The sequence below is a fragment of the Helicoverpa armigera genome, chromosome 6 (genome assembly GCF_030705265.1).
Source record: "Helicoverpa armigera isolate CAAS_96S chromosome 6, ASM3070526v1, whole genome shotgun sequence".
Lineage (NCBI taxonomy): Eukaryota > Metazoa > Arthropoda > Insecta > Lepidoptera > Noctuidae > Helicoverpa > Helicoverpa armigera.
Genome location: NC_087125.1, coordinates 5,787,759 through 5,802,340, shown reverse-complemented (window position 1 = coordinate 5,802,340; position 14,582 = coordinate 5,787,759). Strand labels below are relative to the sequence as shown.

Sequence of the window (14,582 nt, the reverse complement as noted above, 5' to 3'; positions counted from 1 at the left end):
ATTAAAAACGTTTGAAAACTGCGCACACAAATAAAGCAGTGTTCGACATTTTTGGCTGATATTTCCAAATAAACATGCAAAAATTATTAAATGAACAACTTATTGAGTAAAATAATAAACATAGATTAGTTAAAAATTTGAGTAAATGTAACGTACGTTGTATGGATCAATAAACAGTATAGGAACATTACACTATGTATGTCTTTAGCGCTAATTTCGAAAATCGGGCATACAATGGACATTTAACATTGTAACCAAAACGAAAGTAGCTGTAAGAGTATATTATGGATTAACTTGATTGATTCAGTTTCACACTTTTGTATGTCCGAATTTCAATTTATTTTAGCACTTTAGCATTTTTCGAACCAATAGTTGTCAATTGTTTGGTAGTGCGACATACGCCCAATTTTGGTACGTTGCCGCCCAAAATTGCTAGTGTGAAAGCTCTGTAATCATGGAATAATTACAAACGATGATGGCAAATAAGTAAACGGCGAGAACTAGTTTTTGCGAAACGAAACCAAATTTAGGTATCAGCGGGTGGCGGAGGTCCGATTTTAGTAGAGGAATGCTATTTGCAAGAACTGTAAAGCAGTTGTATGTGAATCCCAAAATAGCTTACCCATGACTGTAAATTCAGCTAAATGTAAATTAAAGATTATTATCTCTATGAGAAGTTTCTTATCCATCAATAACCTGCAGCAATTAGGTAATGTGTTCAAACTTGATTTTCATCGCAATTTAACTGGTGATAAATTATTCTGGTACCAAAAATTATGGTGCTGCACTGTTATAGGAAACCTATATAGGCCAATAGTATTTAATGAAAATTAGCAACCTATGAATTCTTTATAAGATTTTATTTTCTTTGATAGTATTTATTACTTATTAATAATCTAGACACACGGCAGTGTGTCCGCCAAGTTCGAGCAAAAAAAGCGACACACCGGCCGTGGGTTATATTACACGAACCATTTCGGGCCAAATTCGACCCCCCTGTAACTCAAAATCTATTTTATTTACGCATATCAAATTTCTAGTATCTGTTGAGACCCCCTCACTTATCTAAAATACAAAATTTTATTAATATACCTATTGTAGGTCTTGAGATATTGCCGTCAGAAAATCGCTATTTTTACTATACACTCACTGACTGACTGACTCACTCATCAAAAACCTAGATCACTTCCAATGGTCGTATTGACTTGAAATTTGGCATGGAGGTAGGTCCTTATGTCAAGGTAAAGGGAAAAATCTGAAAAAGGCCAAGTGTGAGTCGGTTTCAAAATAATGAAGGTGTTTTATACCCGGTGTAAATGTATACCCCTAAGGAACTAAAACGAACTAAATTTATCTATATTTATATAATATATCTTCGTACCGATCTGAAATTCGTTACAAAGGATTGTATTTAGTCAAAGTAAAGTAAAAATCTGAAAACGGCCAAGTGTGAATCACTTTCGAAAATAACAAATGTGTAACTTTGATCCACGAACATAATATATGATAACATGTCATGTCAGTCAGTTGGTAAATCTAGTCCATTTAGTTAATCTAGTTCATTTCTTTGTAAGAAACATAGTGCATATAAAAAAATCTGAAAGATAGTATAAATGAGACATTTCTTTAACTAACTTCATCATAAGAAAAAAATAAAATAAACAACCTTACAAAAATAAATGAAATCCCACCCAAAACAAAAATGTGAAAGACTGCCAAGTTCGATAATATGGGAATGCTTCGCCTATAAAAGCAGTGAGATCTGAATAAGTACCAAGTTCCATACACATACCTCAGTTAAAAATAGTTACTTTTTAATGATGTTACTTGGCAAGTTTTAATAGAAAATTAAATACTTGATTCATTGCGTTTAGTAGGTTTATAACAAGGAGTGTGAAAACTTGCCAAGTGACATCATTAAAAAGTAACTATTTTTAACTGAGGTATGTGTATGGAACTTGGTACTTATTCAGATCTCACTGCTTTTATAGGCGAAGCATTCCCATATTATCGAACTTGGCAGTCTTTCACATTTTTGTTTTGGGTGGGTTCAATTTACCATAGTAAACTTTAAATAGGGCTTATTATGTAAAATAAGAATTACCCTGTGCCCTATCCTATCTATCATAAGGATGTATATTGGAATTTCAAAGCTTTTTAAGTATTTACAATAGTTAGATTTTTGTAACAGTTAATATGAATATTATTCTACCATATTTTAGTTAGAATATTACACTATGTATTACTTTTCGGAAACAATACATTCAAAAAACGTTAACCAATACTAATCACTCAAACATAAATCAAGAGTAAGTCATCTGAACATTAACACATATGAATAAAACATAGGACTGTAGTTGCCAATTCAATTAGGTAATCTATTATTTTCTGTCACAAGATTTGTCACAGGTATATCTGACAATAATAAACTTATAATAATTTTGAATGTCTCTCATTGGGTACGCCTTCTTTTAAAACCTTTACCTTTCTTAGATTTCATCTTGTGTTTCCTCGACAACCGATTGCTACTTGTGCCTGTGATTTCATCAGCTATCATTCCTACTGTAGATAACTTTTTCCTTCGATTTTTCTCTGCTTTTGTAACAGGCAAACGAGTGAGATAATTTTCTTCATATTCAGTTTTCTCCTGCTCATATTTAGATATAGACTGCTTGACGTGATTTCCTGTGGCAACTTCTAGTGGAGCTTCAGAATATTCCTCTCTAAGTTCACGCATAATACTTGAGTTCAGGAATTGCTTCTTGGACTTTTCTTTGTTTTTCTTTTCACTGTCAATTCTTGAAGTATTTTCATCAAAGTGCACAGCAGCTAATTTAGGTGGCACATAAATATTTGATTTACTGACCTTATCTTTTTTGTCCTCGCCTTCATCTGAAGATTCACTAGACTCCTCAGCAGAGTCATTTATTTTACTTACTAAATTGGAAGGGTTAGCATGATATGATTGGGGATCATCTTCAGTTGTGCCACCAATAACAGCAGTTTTAACAAGTTTGTCAATTTGATACTTCAATTTTGAATCAATGGGTCTAATTTTTTCAAGAACCGTTCTTATCTCAATTAGCCGATCAATTGATGGATCTGATTCTATTCTTTCCCCAGAGCATTTTCTTAATACTATATAGGTCAGATTTATTAAATAACTAAGAAGCATTTGATACTTCATTTCCAAGAAGCTAAGTCCTTTATCTGTGGACAGTTCTCCACTTTTAACTCTGACCAGCATGTTGTCTACAAGCTGTGACACTTGCTGGACGTTAGTATTCATTTCCTTGAGCAATTTAACAGCTTGTGGAAGATCTGGTTGCTCCATTTCGTCTGTAGCCTGTAACAGTGACAAAGACATTAATATTTTGTTAGATAGCATCATTAAATTCAATTTGCTTCTATTGTCCAGTGGATAATATAGTCCTATGAAAACTTCCTCAGTCTGAGCCTTTTCACGATTGCTGATTGGAAATGAAGGTAATATTTAGAATCTTGCGTACCTACTCATGCAAAATACGTCGAAATTACAAATGACTATTTTAGGAAATCTTGCTTAATTATTGCAGAATACATTTATTCTGTGATCAAATTACTCATCACAAGATTTATATATAAATAATTCAAAACATTTACCTGCACCATGATGCTGACTGCTTAACCTCTTCTAGTTTTGTTTTGTTTGTTATTTCAATTCGTTAAAAATAATAATGACGGCCAGTTTGTTTTAAAAAATAATCAAATGTTTATTAATAATAACGCATAAAATTACAAAATTATCACAATTCTGTGAATATGTGACTAACGACGCGCGTTTTATTTTTCTTTTACTTTCTTTGATTGATGGAAAAATCACGCAGACCATAGACACAAACAGAAGAGAGCAGTCAGAGTCAGAGCGAGCGATTATACACTAAAGGTCATGGCACATTATAGCGACACCCCAACAGCACGGCTGCAGCACGGCGTCGTCGCCTCGAATTAAAACTACGGCTAGCTGCCAGCGCGCTAACTACGCGTTGTCTGCAAGGTGCCAGCTCACCGTCCGTGCGCCGGCCGTGAGGTGTAAGCTTGCTGTCACCGCAAACTCAATATTATTTTAAGACAGTTATGATTGAACACGACGTAATGACGTTGTTTCACTGCCGACTCGGAGTCGGCGCGTAATGGGCATGCCGTCGGCGCGCTGTACGCATGAGGTCCGCTCGCTTGCAGCACGCGGGCTGCGAGCTGAGTTGTGTGGTAGCGGCAAGCGCGCTGATTGCTCGCCGTTGGCTTTTTCATATTGACATTACGAAATATATTATAATATACACGATTTAATGCTCTAAATTGAATGACAACTTAAATGCTGGTGTGGAGCCGTGCTGTTGCGGTGCCGCTATACTGAGCCATGACCCTAATACTGGGAGTCAGAGAGTATAGACAACAGTCTGTTGTTTCATGACTACTAGCCTTAACAAACGTACTAAAAATCTAATATTGATAATTGCAAATATTTAATGTAAGAAGTATGTATTGAGATGTATCTCGCATTAAGAAAATTACTTTATTTGGGACTTTTTTTTTTGGCAATCTGCCGTATTTGACGGCAATTTCTGCCAGACTCGCGTAGCTAGTGACGACACATGGGAAAATATGAAACAGAAAAAGAAAAATATATAGAAATTAATGTAAGAAAATAATTCCAACTTTTCTGGTGGAGGATATCGAGCCTGCAACAAAATACATACACTATAATTAATGAATTTGCTAAAATTAACTTAGTACACAAGTAATTATATACACATTACATATTACCATTATGAAAGATATAAACACTGTTACAATTTAACATTATTAGAAGAAATAAATCTAACAAAAGCATTTACCATTAGAGGGTTAGGAAAGAATGAAAGAAGATGACGAACATTTACCGGGTATTGAATTTTTAGTTTAGCAATGACACGATCAAAGAGAAAGCATCATTCAGGGGCAATTAAGAAAGATATGGTCAAGCGTGCCTTCATCTAGACCACATTCACAGAGTGAGGAGTCCCGAACTCTTATTTTGTTTAAGAAAACTGGGGAGCAACAGTGACCAATACGTATTCTGCAGATAACGGAAATAACGGTCTTGGATACTTTTTTATGTTTATAAAACCAAGGCTTCGCAGGAATGGATGGTTGAATAGAGGCAAACAGACCACCTTTCATCTTACTGGACTCGGACCAGTCAGTTTGCCAGGACTGGAATAGGTCTGATTTAGCTTTATGAGCCAGGTCATAGATCTGCACCGAGTAGTGTTTTTTATCAGCCATGCTGCTACTAATCGCACCTTTGGCTGATACATCCGCAATTTCATTACCTCTAATACCAACATGACTAGGAATCCATACCAATACAATCTCCACGCCCTTTGTAGAGCACAAAAGCAATACTGATTTAATTTCAACGATAATTGGGCTACGGAGATGGTCCTTAAACGAATTTTTAACAATCGCATCCAGGGCACTTTTGGAATCAGTGAAAACCACTGCTTTTTTAATAGCAGGGTGAGAGGAGATAAATAAACATGCCTCGAGGATCCCAATGCACTCTCCCGTGAACACCGATGACTCAGGAGGACATTGAAATTGGAGAAATATCTGAGAGTTAGAGTTGTATACGGCAACACCAGTCTTTCCATCAGTGGTTAATTTTGAAGCATCCGTAAAGAATTTATAATAATCAGGCCACTTGTCATTTATAGTGCAGAGAAAATGGGCATTTGCGTTTGCAGTATCTTTCCTAATGTCAATATAGGAGACATTTGGCACAAAGTTACACGTGTCAAAGGAGCAGGAATACAAGGGAAGTTTATCTTGCTGAGAGATTAAGGAATTATCCTTAATTTCAAGGATTTTTCGAAAGGAATTAACTAAAAGAGGAGGGGCTTTATGTCTCCAGTAATCACTCTGCCTGCATAGGCCTTCAAGAGTTGACAGCCTAGGCAGAAGCAGGTGCTCACTGAGGAAATAAGTCTTGTAAAGAAACTTGTCGGCTAAATACTGTCTACGGATGAGAAGAGGGGGGTCGCCACTCTCCACTTGCAAGGTGTTTTTAGGGGTGGACCTCATGCACCCTAAAACGATTCTAAGAGATTTAGCCTGAATGGCCTCCAGCTTAGCAATAGCAACTTTATTACAGGGTTCAAATAAGAAGGAGCCGTAATCAAGCAAGCTTCTTATTGTAGCATTATATACCAATTTTAGGGTGAAGGGGTGAGCACCCCACCAGACTCCTGCTAGCGCACGAAGCATATTAAGTTTCTTCTCGCACTTAAGGCTAATGTAGTTGAGATGAAACACCCTGACAATTTAGAGTCCAATATAACCCCAAGAAATTTCACATTATTAACAACTTCAATGGGAGATTCTTCAATTTTAAGGTTGACATGAGGAACAGTACGCTTACGTGTAAAAACAACCGCAGAGCTTTTTGGAGCAGACAGTACAAGGCCATGGTCAATTAACCACTGATTTAAGGAATTGAGTGATATTTGCATGGACTCACTAGCTCTTTCAATAGATGAAGTAGGGATGTACAAACACAGATCATCCGCATATTGAAGAATCTGACAATCCAAGTTGAGGGAATCATGAAGATCCGAGGTGTAAATATTATAAAGTAGCGGACTAAGAACGGACCCCTGAGGAAGCCCACGCCAGACCGTTCTACAATCGGAATCTTCTCCAGGGATACGAATCTTGACCCTACGACCAGAGAGCAGGTTACATGTACAATGCAGCATCCGTTCAGAAACACCCAGCTTCCGTAGTTTTCCCTGAGAACCGAAAGAAGGACATTATCGTATGCCGCTGTTATGTCTAGGAAGACCGCTAAAACCGATTCATCTCTACTGAATGCTATCCGGGTATCAGTTGTCAGGATGCTAACACTGTCCATGGTACCTGCCCCCTTTCGGAAGCCAAACTGCGACTTAGATAAAACACCTCGGCTCTCCACAAACCACTCCAATCGGTTTTTAATAAGATGCTCCATAATTTTGCCTATGACTGGAGAAAGGGCAATAGGACGAAAGTGATCTGGACTATCCGGGGATTTCCCAGGCTTCAATATGGGGATGATCAACTGTGTTTTCCAGCTATCAGGGATATATGACAGAGTGAAGCAAGTATTCATGATGTCCAACAAGTATTGGCGTCCGCAGGCACCCAACTTCTTATAAAAGAATATGGATGGCCGTCGATACCAGGTGCAGTGTCCTTGACATGCTGGAGCACGGCATTGAGTTCATTAATGGAAAAGGGGGCTTCCAACGGGTCTACCGACATGACCTCACTACTGGGAGCAGAAGGGCATTCTGTTACAAAAGGGACAGACGAAGGGGCTAACTTGTAAAGAAAAGAATCTGCTAGGTCAATGGGGATAGTTGAAGAATTTTGAACAGAACAACCACGTTTAAATCTTCTAAAGTTTTGCCAAATCATGGAAGAAGGAGTGGAGGGGGAAAGCGAAGAACAGAATTTTTTCCAACCTTCATATTTCTTTTTCTTAAATAGGCGTCTGGATCTCGCAACAATCCGGTTATATTCCACCAGGTTTTCAATAGCCATGTTGAGAGCATAGCTCTGTTCAGCTTCATTGCGGAGTTTGATGATGCTGGTGCATTCGCGGTCCCACCAGGGCGGGGATATTTTTCCAGAAGCCGAATTCTTAAGAGGTATGCTCTCATCAGCGGCTGATGAAATGGCATCAGAAAGTTGCGAAATACAGACGTCAAGGTTGTCAAAAGACACCTGGGGCAAGGTATGGATTGCGTCCTCAAGGATCTGAGAGTACAGGTCCCACCTAGCATCAGACAGCCTGTACTTTAAAAGAGGGGGCTTTCCTTTGCGGAAGGCACCTAGTGGTGAGAGTAGTACATATAGGATAGTGGTCACTACCATGTGTTAGGTTAAGCCTTTTCCATACCATATCAGCGGCCAAACGGGCTGAACACAGTGTTAGATCTAAACAACTTAGCGATTGTCCAGGTCTAGGAAGGCGCGTGAAAGATCCATCATTGATAACACATAACCCCAAGTCATCCAGCAGATTCACTAATTCATTACCCGCACTATCACAATGGTCAGATCCCCACAGAGAGTGGTGGCAGTTGAAATCACCTAGAAAAATTACAGGATAAAATAAAGAGCAAATAGAACGTATATACTGGAAACAAGAGGAATCAGGAGAGGGTATATAGACAGAAATAACATTAACACCGACAATATTAACACCTACGGCATTAATCTCATCTCCGTGTGGGGGAAGGGATAAGGGGGAAAATGGGAGAACATTATTAACCAGTATAGCCGCTCCGCCATAACCGTCAAGACGGTCATCCCGAAGCACGCTATACCCAGCCATATTAAACACGAGATGTGGCTTTAGCCATGTTTCAGAAATTGCAAACAATGCCGGTTTGTACTGATTAATTAAATGAGCAATTTCATTTTTTTTTGGGATCAGACTTCTGGTATTCCACTGTAGAAGATGGAATGTGCTGAGATTTAATGGAGCTTATTAAATTTGTGGCAACGTGGTCAGGTAGAGGAAAGTTAACGAGTAAAGAGGATAGTAAACGTATAATAGATTGTATGGTCTGTACATGATCTTTTTCAGAAGGAGGAGAATCCAGAAGAGCACAACCATTAGGCGAAGGGGAGAACGAGAAGCTATTAATAATGTCCTGGTGAGCCCTTCGGTCATAGCCAGGCTGCAGCGAGGGGTGAGGTTTAGGGCGGGTCAAAATAGTTTTTTTGTAGGATGATGAAGTGGAGGGTTGGGAGTGAGAAATGTAATTTGGGGGAGGGGGACGTGGGGAGCGAGGTTCCTGTGTGAGAATCTGATGAATAGTCTGAGTGATAGGGGTTGAAGCCGTAACATCTGCAAAGGAACGGAAGGAAGGGGCATGAATTCTGGCAGCTTCAGAGTAGGAAATGTTGTCTTTGGCCATGGACGCTTTGATATTTTTCTGACGGATAAACTCTGGGCAGTGTCTGCTATTAGCGGGATGAGAGCCAGAGCAATATAAACATTTGGGATCCTCAACAGAGCAACCGTCCCCAATGTGATCCCCACCACAACGGAAGCATCGTGGCTTAGACCTGCAATTGGGTCTAGTGTGCCCGTATTTGCAGCATGCATAACATTGAACAGTGGGGTAGTTATATGTCTCCACAGGGAGCGAATTATAAAAACAAAAGACGCGATCCGGAAGGACCTGACCATCAAATGTGACGACCACGCTTGATGTAGGGACCCACTCCGACTTACCTTCATTGACAACCCTCCTATTTAAGCGTCTCACCTTCAACATTTTAGCATGGGGGGACTTAAGATTATCGATGACCTCTAATTCTGACCAATCAGTTGGTACACCCTTCACTACCCCATCCTTGTGATGTTGAAGGTGGGAATAGTAGAAACAAAACCTTTGAGCTTAATAGCTGGGCTTTCAATAAAGATATTAGCATCCTCATGGCTTTCAAACTCCACCGAGATCTTATTTCTGCCAATTCTCTTGATCCCGCCTAATTTAATATTCTTAATGTTTAATTTTTGCATTAATTGACCAAATCTTATGGGGTGAAGGGTGGATCCAGAAGTGGAGTCTGAATCCGTGAAGGAAACATATACCAGATATGGCTCCCTATCTAAGTTGGTATACTTGGAACGTGACACCAATGATGGAGGGGTGACTCGGTCGCGTTTTGTAGCATTAACATTATTAACATCAGTAACATCCTCGTCCTGACTAGGATGCTTTCTCTTATGAGTTGAAGTTTCCGCTTCCATTGCCTCAAATTTAGACAATGGGACGGTCATTACTGTTTCAATTGCAGAAGTACATGAGGGGTCGGGAGGGCGTCCCGGCGGCCCCTGTTTGTCCGCCATGTTTATTTATTGGCATACGCCGACGTCGCACAAAATTAATTAAAATACAAGACTACTTACAGATGAAATGATGAAATGATGAATAATGAAACACAAATCTACATATAAAACACACTCAAAACTAAGCAGGCACCACAGAAAACACCAAAAAAGCACAAATATAGCTCAAAATTTGCGTTGAGAAGAAAACCACATGTGAACACCACCAACTCAAAATTCGAATCCCTATTTGGGACTTAGGCGCCTCGATATATGACAGAATCACAGAGGCGACAGTACTGACAGTTACCTTGATGTCAACGTCAAGTACTAAGGATTGACAGAAAGACTGACAGATGGGAGACGTACGAAGCTGCAGCGACTGTATAATGATTATATTTTCCTTTAATTTTAACTGAATATAATATTTATTGAAATATGTTATCGGTACGTATCAATTCAGTACAACTACAAAAATAAGATTTATATTAGCATTATATTTATCTGATTGCATTTTTCAGGTCCTCAAACATTGCTTCTTACTTAGTAGCTTGATTCACTTTAGTAATGGATTCTACGTACCCGGGGTGGCTCCGGTGGAATTTAAAAAAGGTCAGAGGATTGAAGTTAAAGCTGTTAAAATGACCAGTATACACACCCAACTTCCATATGAATATTATTCCTTACCTCTATGTTTACCCAAGAATGGAACATTTGTATACAAATCAGAAAATTTAGGCGAAGTATTACGTGGAGACCGCATAGTAAATACGCCGTATGAAGTCCATATGGCAGAGAATATAAAATGCAGGCTTCTGTGTCATCATAAAAATAATCCCATAAACTGGAGTGTAGAGGAATCTGAAAAAGTTGCTAGTCGCATTGAACATGAATATTTTGTGCATTTGTAAGTAATCAATATCTTATTTGTTTTTGCTCATTAAAAATTTAGTTACACCCAGCTTAATCCATAAATTTTTCAGGCTAGTGGATAATTTACCAGTGGCTACCAGAATCACTAACAGTGATACTTCAGAAAGAAGCATAGAACAAGGATATCGCCTTGGTTTTATGTCTAAAGGCAAAGCCTACATCAATAATCATTTGAAGCTATTGCTCAAATATCATAAGCATAGCCAGTAAGTATTTTTGTGTTTCTACTCTGGACCTCTGGAATGTATCTTGTTAATATTCAAAGAGATTTAAAAAAAGTCTATTTCTGTTTGCCAATAAAGAAAATTAAAATTTTCTATTATATTTTCCAGGGACTCTTATAGAGTTGTTGGATTTGAAGTGGAGACTGTTTCTGTGGATAAAGATGATCTCACCTTTGTTGATGATTCATGCCAGTTCCCAAATGACCCGAGCCCTCAACTTGTCAATGAAGACACTGGCACAAAGTTATATTTTACATATTCTGTAGAGTGGGGAGAGTCTGACATAAGCTGGGCTTCCCGTTGGGATATTTATTTAGGCATGAAAGATGTACAAATACATTGGTTTTCTATTGTGAATTCTATTGTAGTGTTGTTTTTCTTATCAGGTAACTTTTTTATTTTTGTTGTTTTGTAGCATTGTGTTATAGATATTTTCAATCAATCAGGCTATTTATTATTAAAATATAATGTTCAGGTATTTTGACCATGATAATGGTGCGCACATTAAGAAGAGATATAGCTCGTTATAATTCTGACGAGAGTATTGATGACATGATGGAAGAGACTGGCTGGAAATTGGTTCATGGTGATGTGTTTCGACCTCCACCTAAAAGAATGTTATTTGCTGCTGTAATTGGCAGTGGCATCCAAGTCTTCCTAATGGCCCTCATCACAATTTGTGAGTAATCAATAACCTTTTACATCATTGTTAAAAATAATGGACAAGAACAAATTTTAGTTTCGTTTTGCCTTGCATAATAAGTTAGATAAGAATTAATTGGATATTAATCTTGAATTGTTGGAAATTTATCATAATCAGAATAATTAAAACCTCTATGTCGGGTTTGAAAATTAAAATGCTTTTGTATCAGCTATTTGTAGATAATAAAATAATGAGCAAAAAGTTTTGACTCTCATATCGGTATTTTAGTGAATTGTATGAATAAAACTAAGTTTGTGTAGTTTATGTGGTTTGCTTTGCTTATAATCTTTTTTTTTTCAGTTATTGCTATGCTTGGCATGTTGTCGCCGGCTAGCCGTGGTGCGTTGATGACCGCAGCCATATTCCTCTATGTTTTCATGGGCCTCATCGCGGGCTACTACTCAGCACGTCTATACAACACCATGAAGGGAAAACAATGGAAACAGGCCGCATTTCTCACAGCTACATTATATCCAGCAATTGTGTTTGGCACATGTTTCTTTTTAAACTTTTTCATTATGGGAAAACATTCCAGTGGTGCAGTTCCATTTTCCACCATGATGGCGTTATTATGTTTGTGGTTCTGCATCTCATTGCCATTAGTGTATTTGGGGTACTACTTTGGATGTCGTAAGCAACCATTCCAACATCCAGTAAGAACTAATTTTATTCCAAGGAAAGTCCCTGAACAAGTTTGGTACATGAATATATTTATTTGGTAAGATTTCAACTTTTACTATTTATGATTCAACAAGCTTCAGCCAGCGGTTTCACCCACTTCCTCAGGGAACAGCTGCACACTTCCCACAGCCGTATTAAAAGTACCCTGTATGTTGTTCTGATGTATAAGCTATTTTACTGCCAAGTTTCACCAAAATTGGTTCAGGCGTTTGCGCGCGTAACACATACATACCTACACACTCAAATGGTATCGACTTTATGACAAAGCACATATGCTATTTTTTGTCCGGCTGTGGCAAGTGGTTCTCCCGAGACGAGAGTGAGTGAAACCGCGGGAACAGCTAGTTATATATAAAGTATTTTTTTTTATTTATGTTAAGCATAATAATTAACATACAAAAAAATTGTTTCAGTATTTTGATGGCTGGCATTCTACCGTTTGGGGCTGTATTCATTGAATTATTTTTCATTTTCAATGCTTTGTGGGAAAACCAATTTTATTACCTGTTTGGATTTTTGTTCCTCGTTTTTTGTATATTGGTGGTTTCAGTATCACAAATATCCATTGTAATGGTTTATTTCCAACTCTGTGGAGAGGTAACTATCTTCATAACATTAGTATTGAAGCACATACTTGGGGCCAGCCTCGACGATCGAAATTGCGGATTATTACGAATTGTGCAAATAATTAGTCACAAACATTTCTACTCCATTATATTTTTGTTGCATTATTGCGCAATTTAATTGATCGTCTAGGCGGCGCCTTATTTTTTAAAAAAACATTTAGAAAATACGAGTTTATTGTTTCTCTTTCTTATTTACAGGATTATCATTGGTGGTGGAAGAGTTTTATTGTTTCGGGTGGTTCTGCAGTGTATATTTTGATATACTCAATATTTTACTTTTTCACAAAATTGGAAATCACTGAATTTATACCAACATTGCTGTATATTGGATATACAGGTAATAAGTTGAACTATGTTTGTGTGTTTTAGTACACCAACAATATTTTCATTTGTATAGATTGATCGATTAAAAAAATTCTTTCACCTCTCGAGAGCCACATTATCTGCAAGTAACATAGGGTGTATTTTATCTTAATGATTGTTTTTTATTTTTTCAGGACTTATGGTATTAACATTTTGGCTTCTGACTGGCACTATTGGATTTTTCGCAGCATACACTTTTATAAGAAAAATTTATGCAGCAGTGAAGATTGACTAAATTTATTTATAGTAGTTAATATAAAGTTTATTTAAGTCTGTATGTGTGATGAATGAATTGAACAAAGATCTTTTGCTGTTTAATCTTGTGCATATGTATGATTTGTGTAAATAGGTAAGTTTGTAGTGAACATTGCATTTTAAAAGCATAGTTTTATCTGATTTTAAATTAAGGTTCATTTTGTATTATTTTGATTTTAAGATTCATCGTAAAACATTGGAATTTTAAACACTGCCTGCTTTGTTCGTGAATTTCACTAAATCTCCGATTTTTGCAAATACCTGCTGTCTCAAACTGTTACTATGTCTCATTCTCATCTTTATTAATTGCAAAAATACTTAGTGTTTTTAAGTTACTCTTATTTGAATTTCAAAACACTCATAGTGGATATTAAAATCTTTTTAGAGGTACAGTTGTGATTTTTTACTTATATCTGATGCATCCTATTTAAAAGAATCCCCTGGTTCACTGTCGAGTCGCTTGTTGTAGGGATGTTTCTGAGTTTCAACAGGGCAGCATCAGCCCATCACTAAGCTGATGCTGCCCTGCTGCTTATGTGCTCTTCTTAAATGCACATCTTCATGTGACTGAATGATGTTTTTTAAGTTTTGTGATGTATTAAATAAATACATATTGCATAGACTATTTCCCTTGATTATTTACAATTTTAACAGGACTATAAGTATAAATCATCGTAGAAATGTGTCTATGTAGAAAACTATCTGTATCCTTCTTTAATGTAAACGTCTTTAGAGGCAGAGCAATGACGCGACGCAGAGCGACTGCCTATCAGGGGCCCGATTCTCCTAATTTTACTTAAGCGACATACGATTCACATTCGATTGCGATCCAATCACGACTCGATTACGATTGAAGCGTATGTGGCATTCCGCTATTTTATCTGCAA

General features: G+C 37.5%; 2 protein-coding genes across 2 annotated transcripts; one reads left to right on the top strand and one right to left on the bottom strand.

Annotated features, from left to right (window-relative positions):
- Positions 1 to 6: 6 nt before the first annotated feature.
- LOC110371954 (neuroguidin) lies at positions 7 to 3,885 on the bottom strand. Its single transcript, XM_021328425.3, has 2 exons — positions 3,643 to 3,885; positions 7 to 3,346 (listed from the first exon to the last, which is right to left on the bottom strand). The coding sequence occupies exons 1-2, from the start codon at positions 3,649 to 3,651 to the stop codon at positions 2,453 to 2,455; spliced, it is 903 nt and encodes a 300-aa protein (XP_021184100.2). The 5' UTR covers positions 3,652 to 3,885; the 3' UTR covers positions 7 to 2,452.
- A 6,322-nt stretch (positions 3,886 to 10,207) lies between these two features.
- LOC110371913 (transmembrane 9 superfamily member 4) lies at positions 10,208 to 14,087 on the top strand. The gene is made up of 9 exons (XM_021328360.3): positions 10,208 to 10,357; positions 10,432 to 10,817; positions 10,894 to 11,049; positions 11,176 to 11,453; positions 11,543 to 11,746; positions 12,071 to 12,488; positions 12,865 to 13,048; positions 13,276 to 13,414; positions 13,575 to 14,087. The coding sequence occupies exons 1-9, from the start codon at positions 10,349 to 10,351 to the stop codon at positions 13,673 to 13,675; spliced, it is 1,875 nt and encodes a 624-aa protein (XP_021184035.1). The 5' UTR covers positions 10,208 to 10,348; the 3' UTR covers positions 13,676 to 14,087.
- The last annotated feature ends 495 nt before the right edge of the window (positions 14,088 to 14,582 follow it).

What these genes read in the sequence shown, in the direction of transcription:
- LOC110371913 (XM_021328360.3), top strand. An exon ending in TACATGAATATATTTATTTG is followed by an intron (nt 12,489 to 12,864) that starts GTAAGATTTCAA and finishes AAATTGTTTCAG; the next exon opens with TATTTTGATGGCTGGCATTC. An exon ending in GCTGTATATTGGATATACAG is followed by an intron (nt 13,415 to 13,574) that starts GTAATAAGTTGA and finishes TTATTTTTTCAG; the next exon opens with GACTTATGGTATTAACATTT.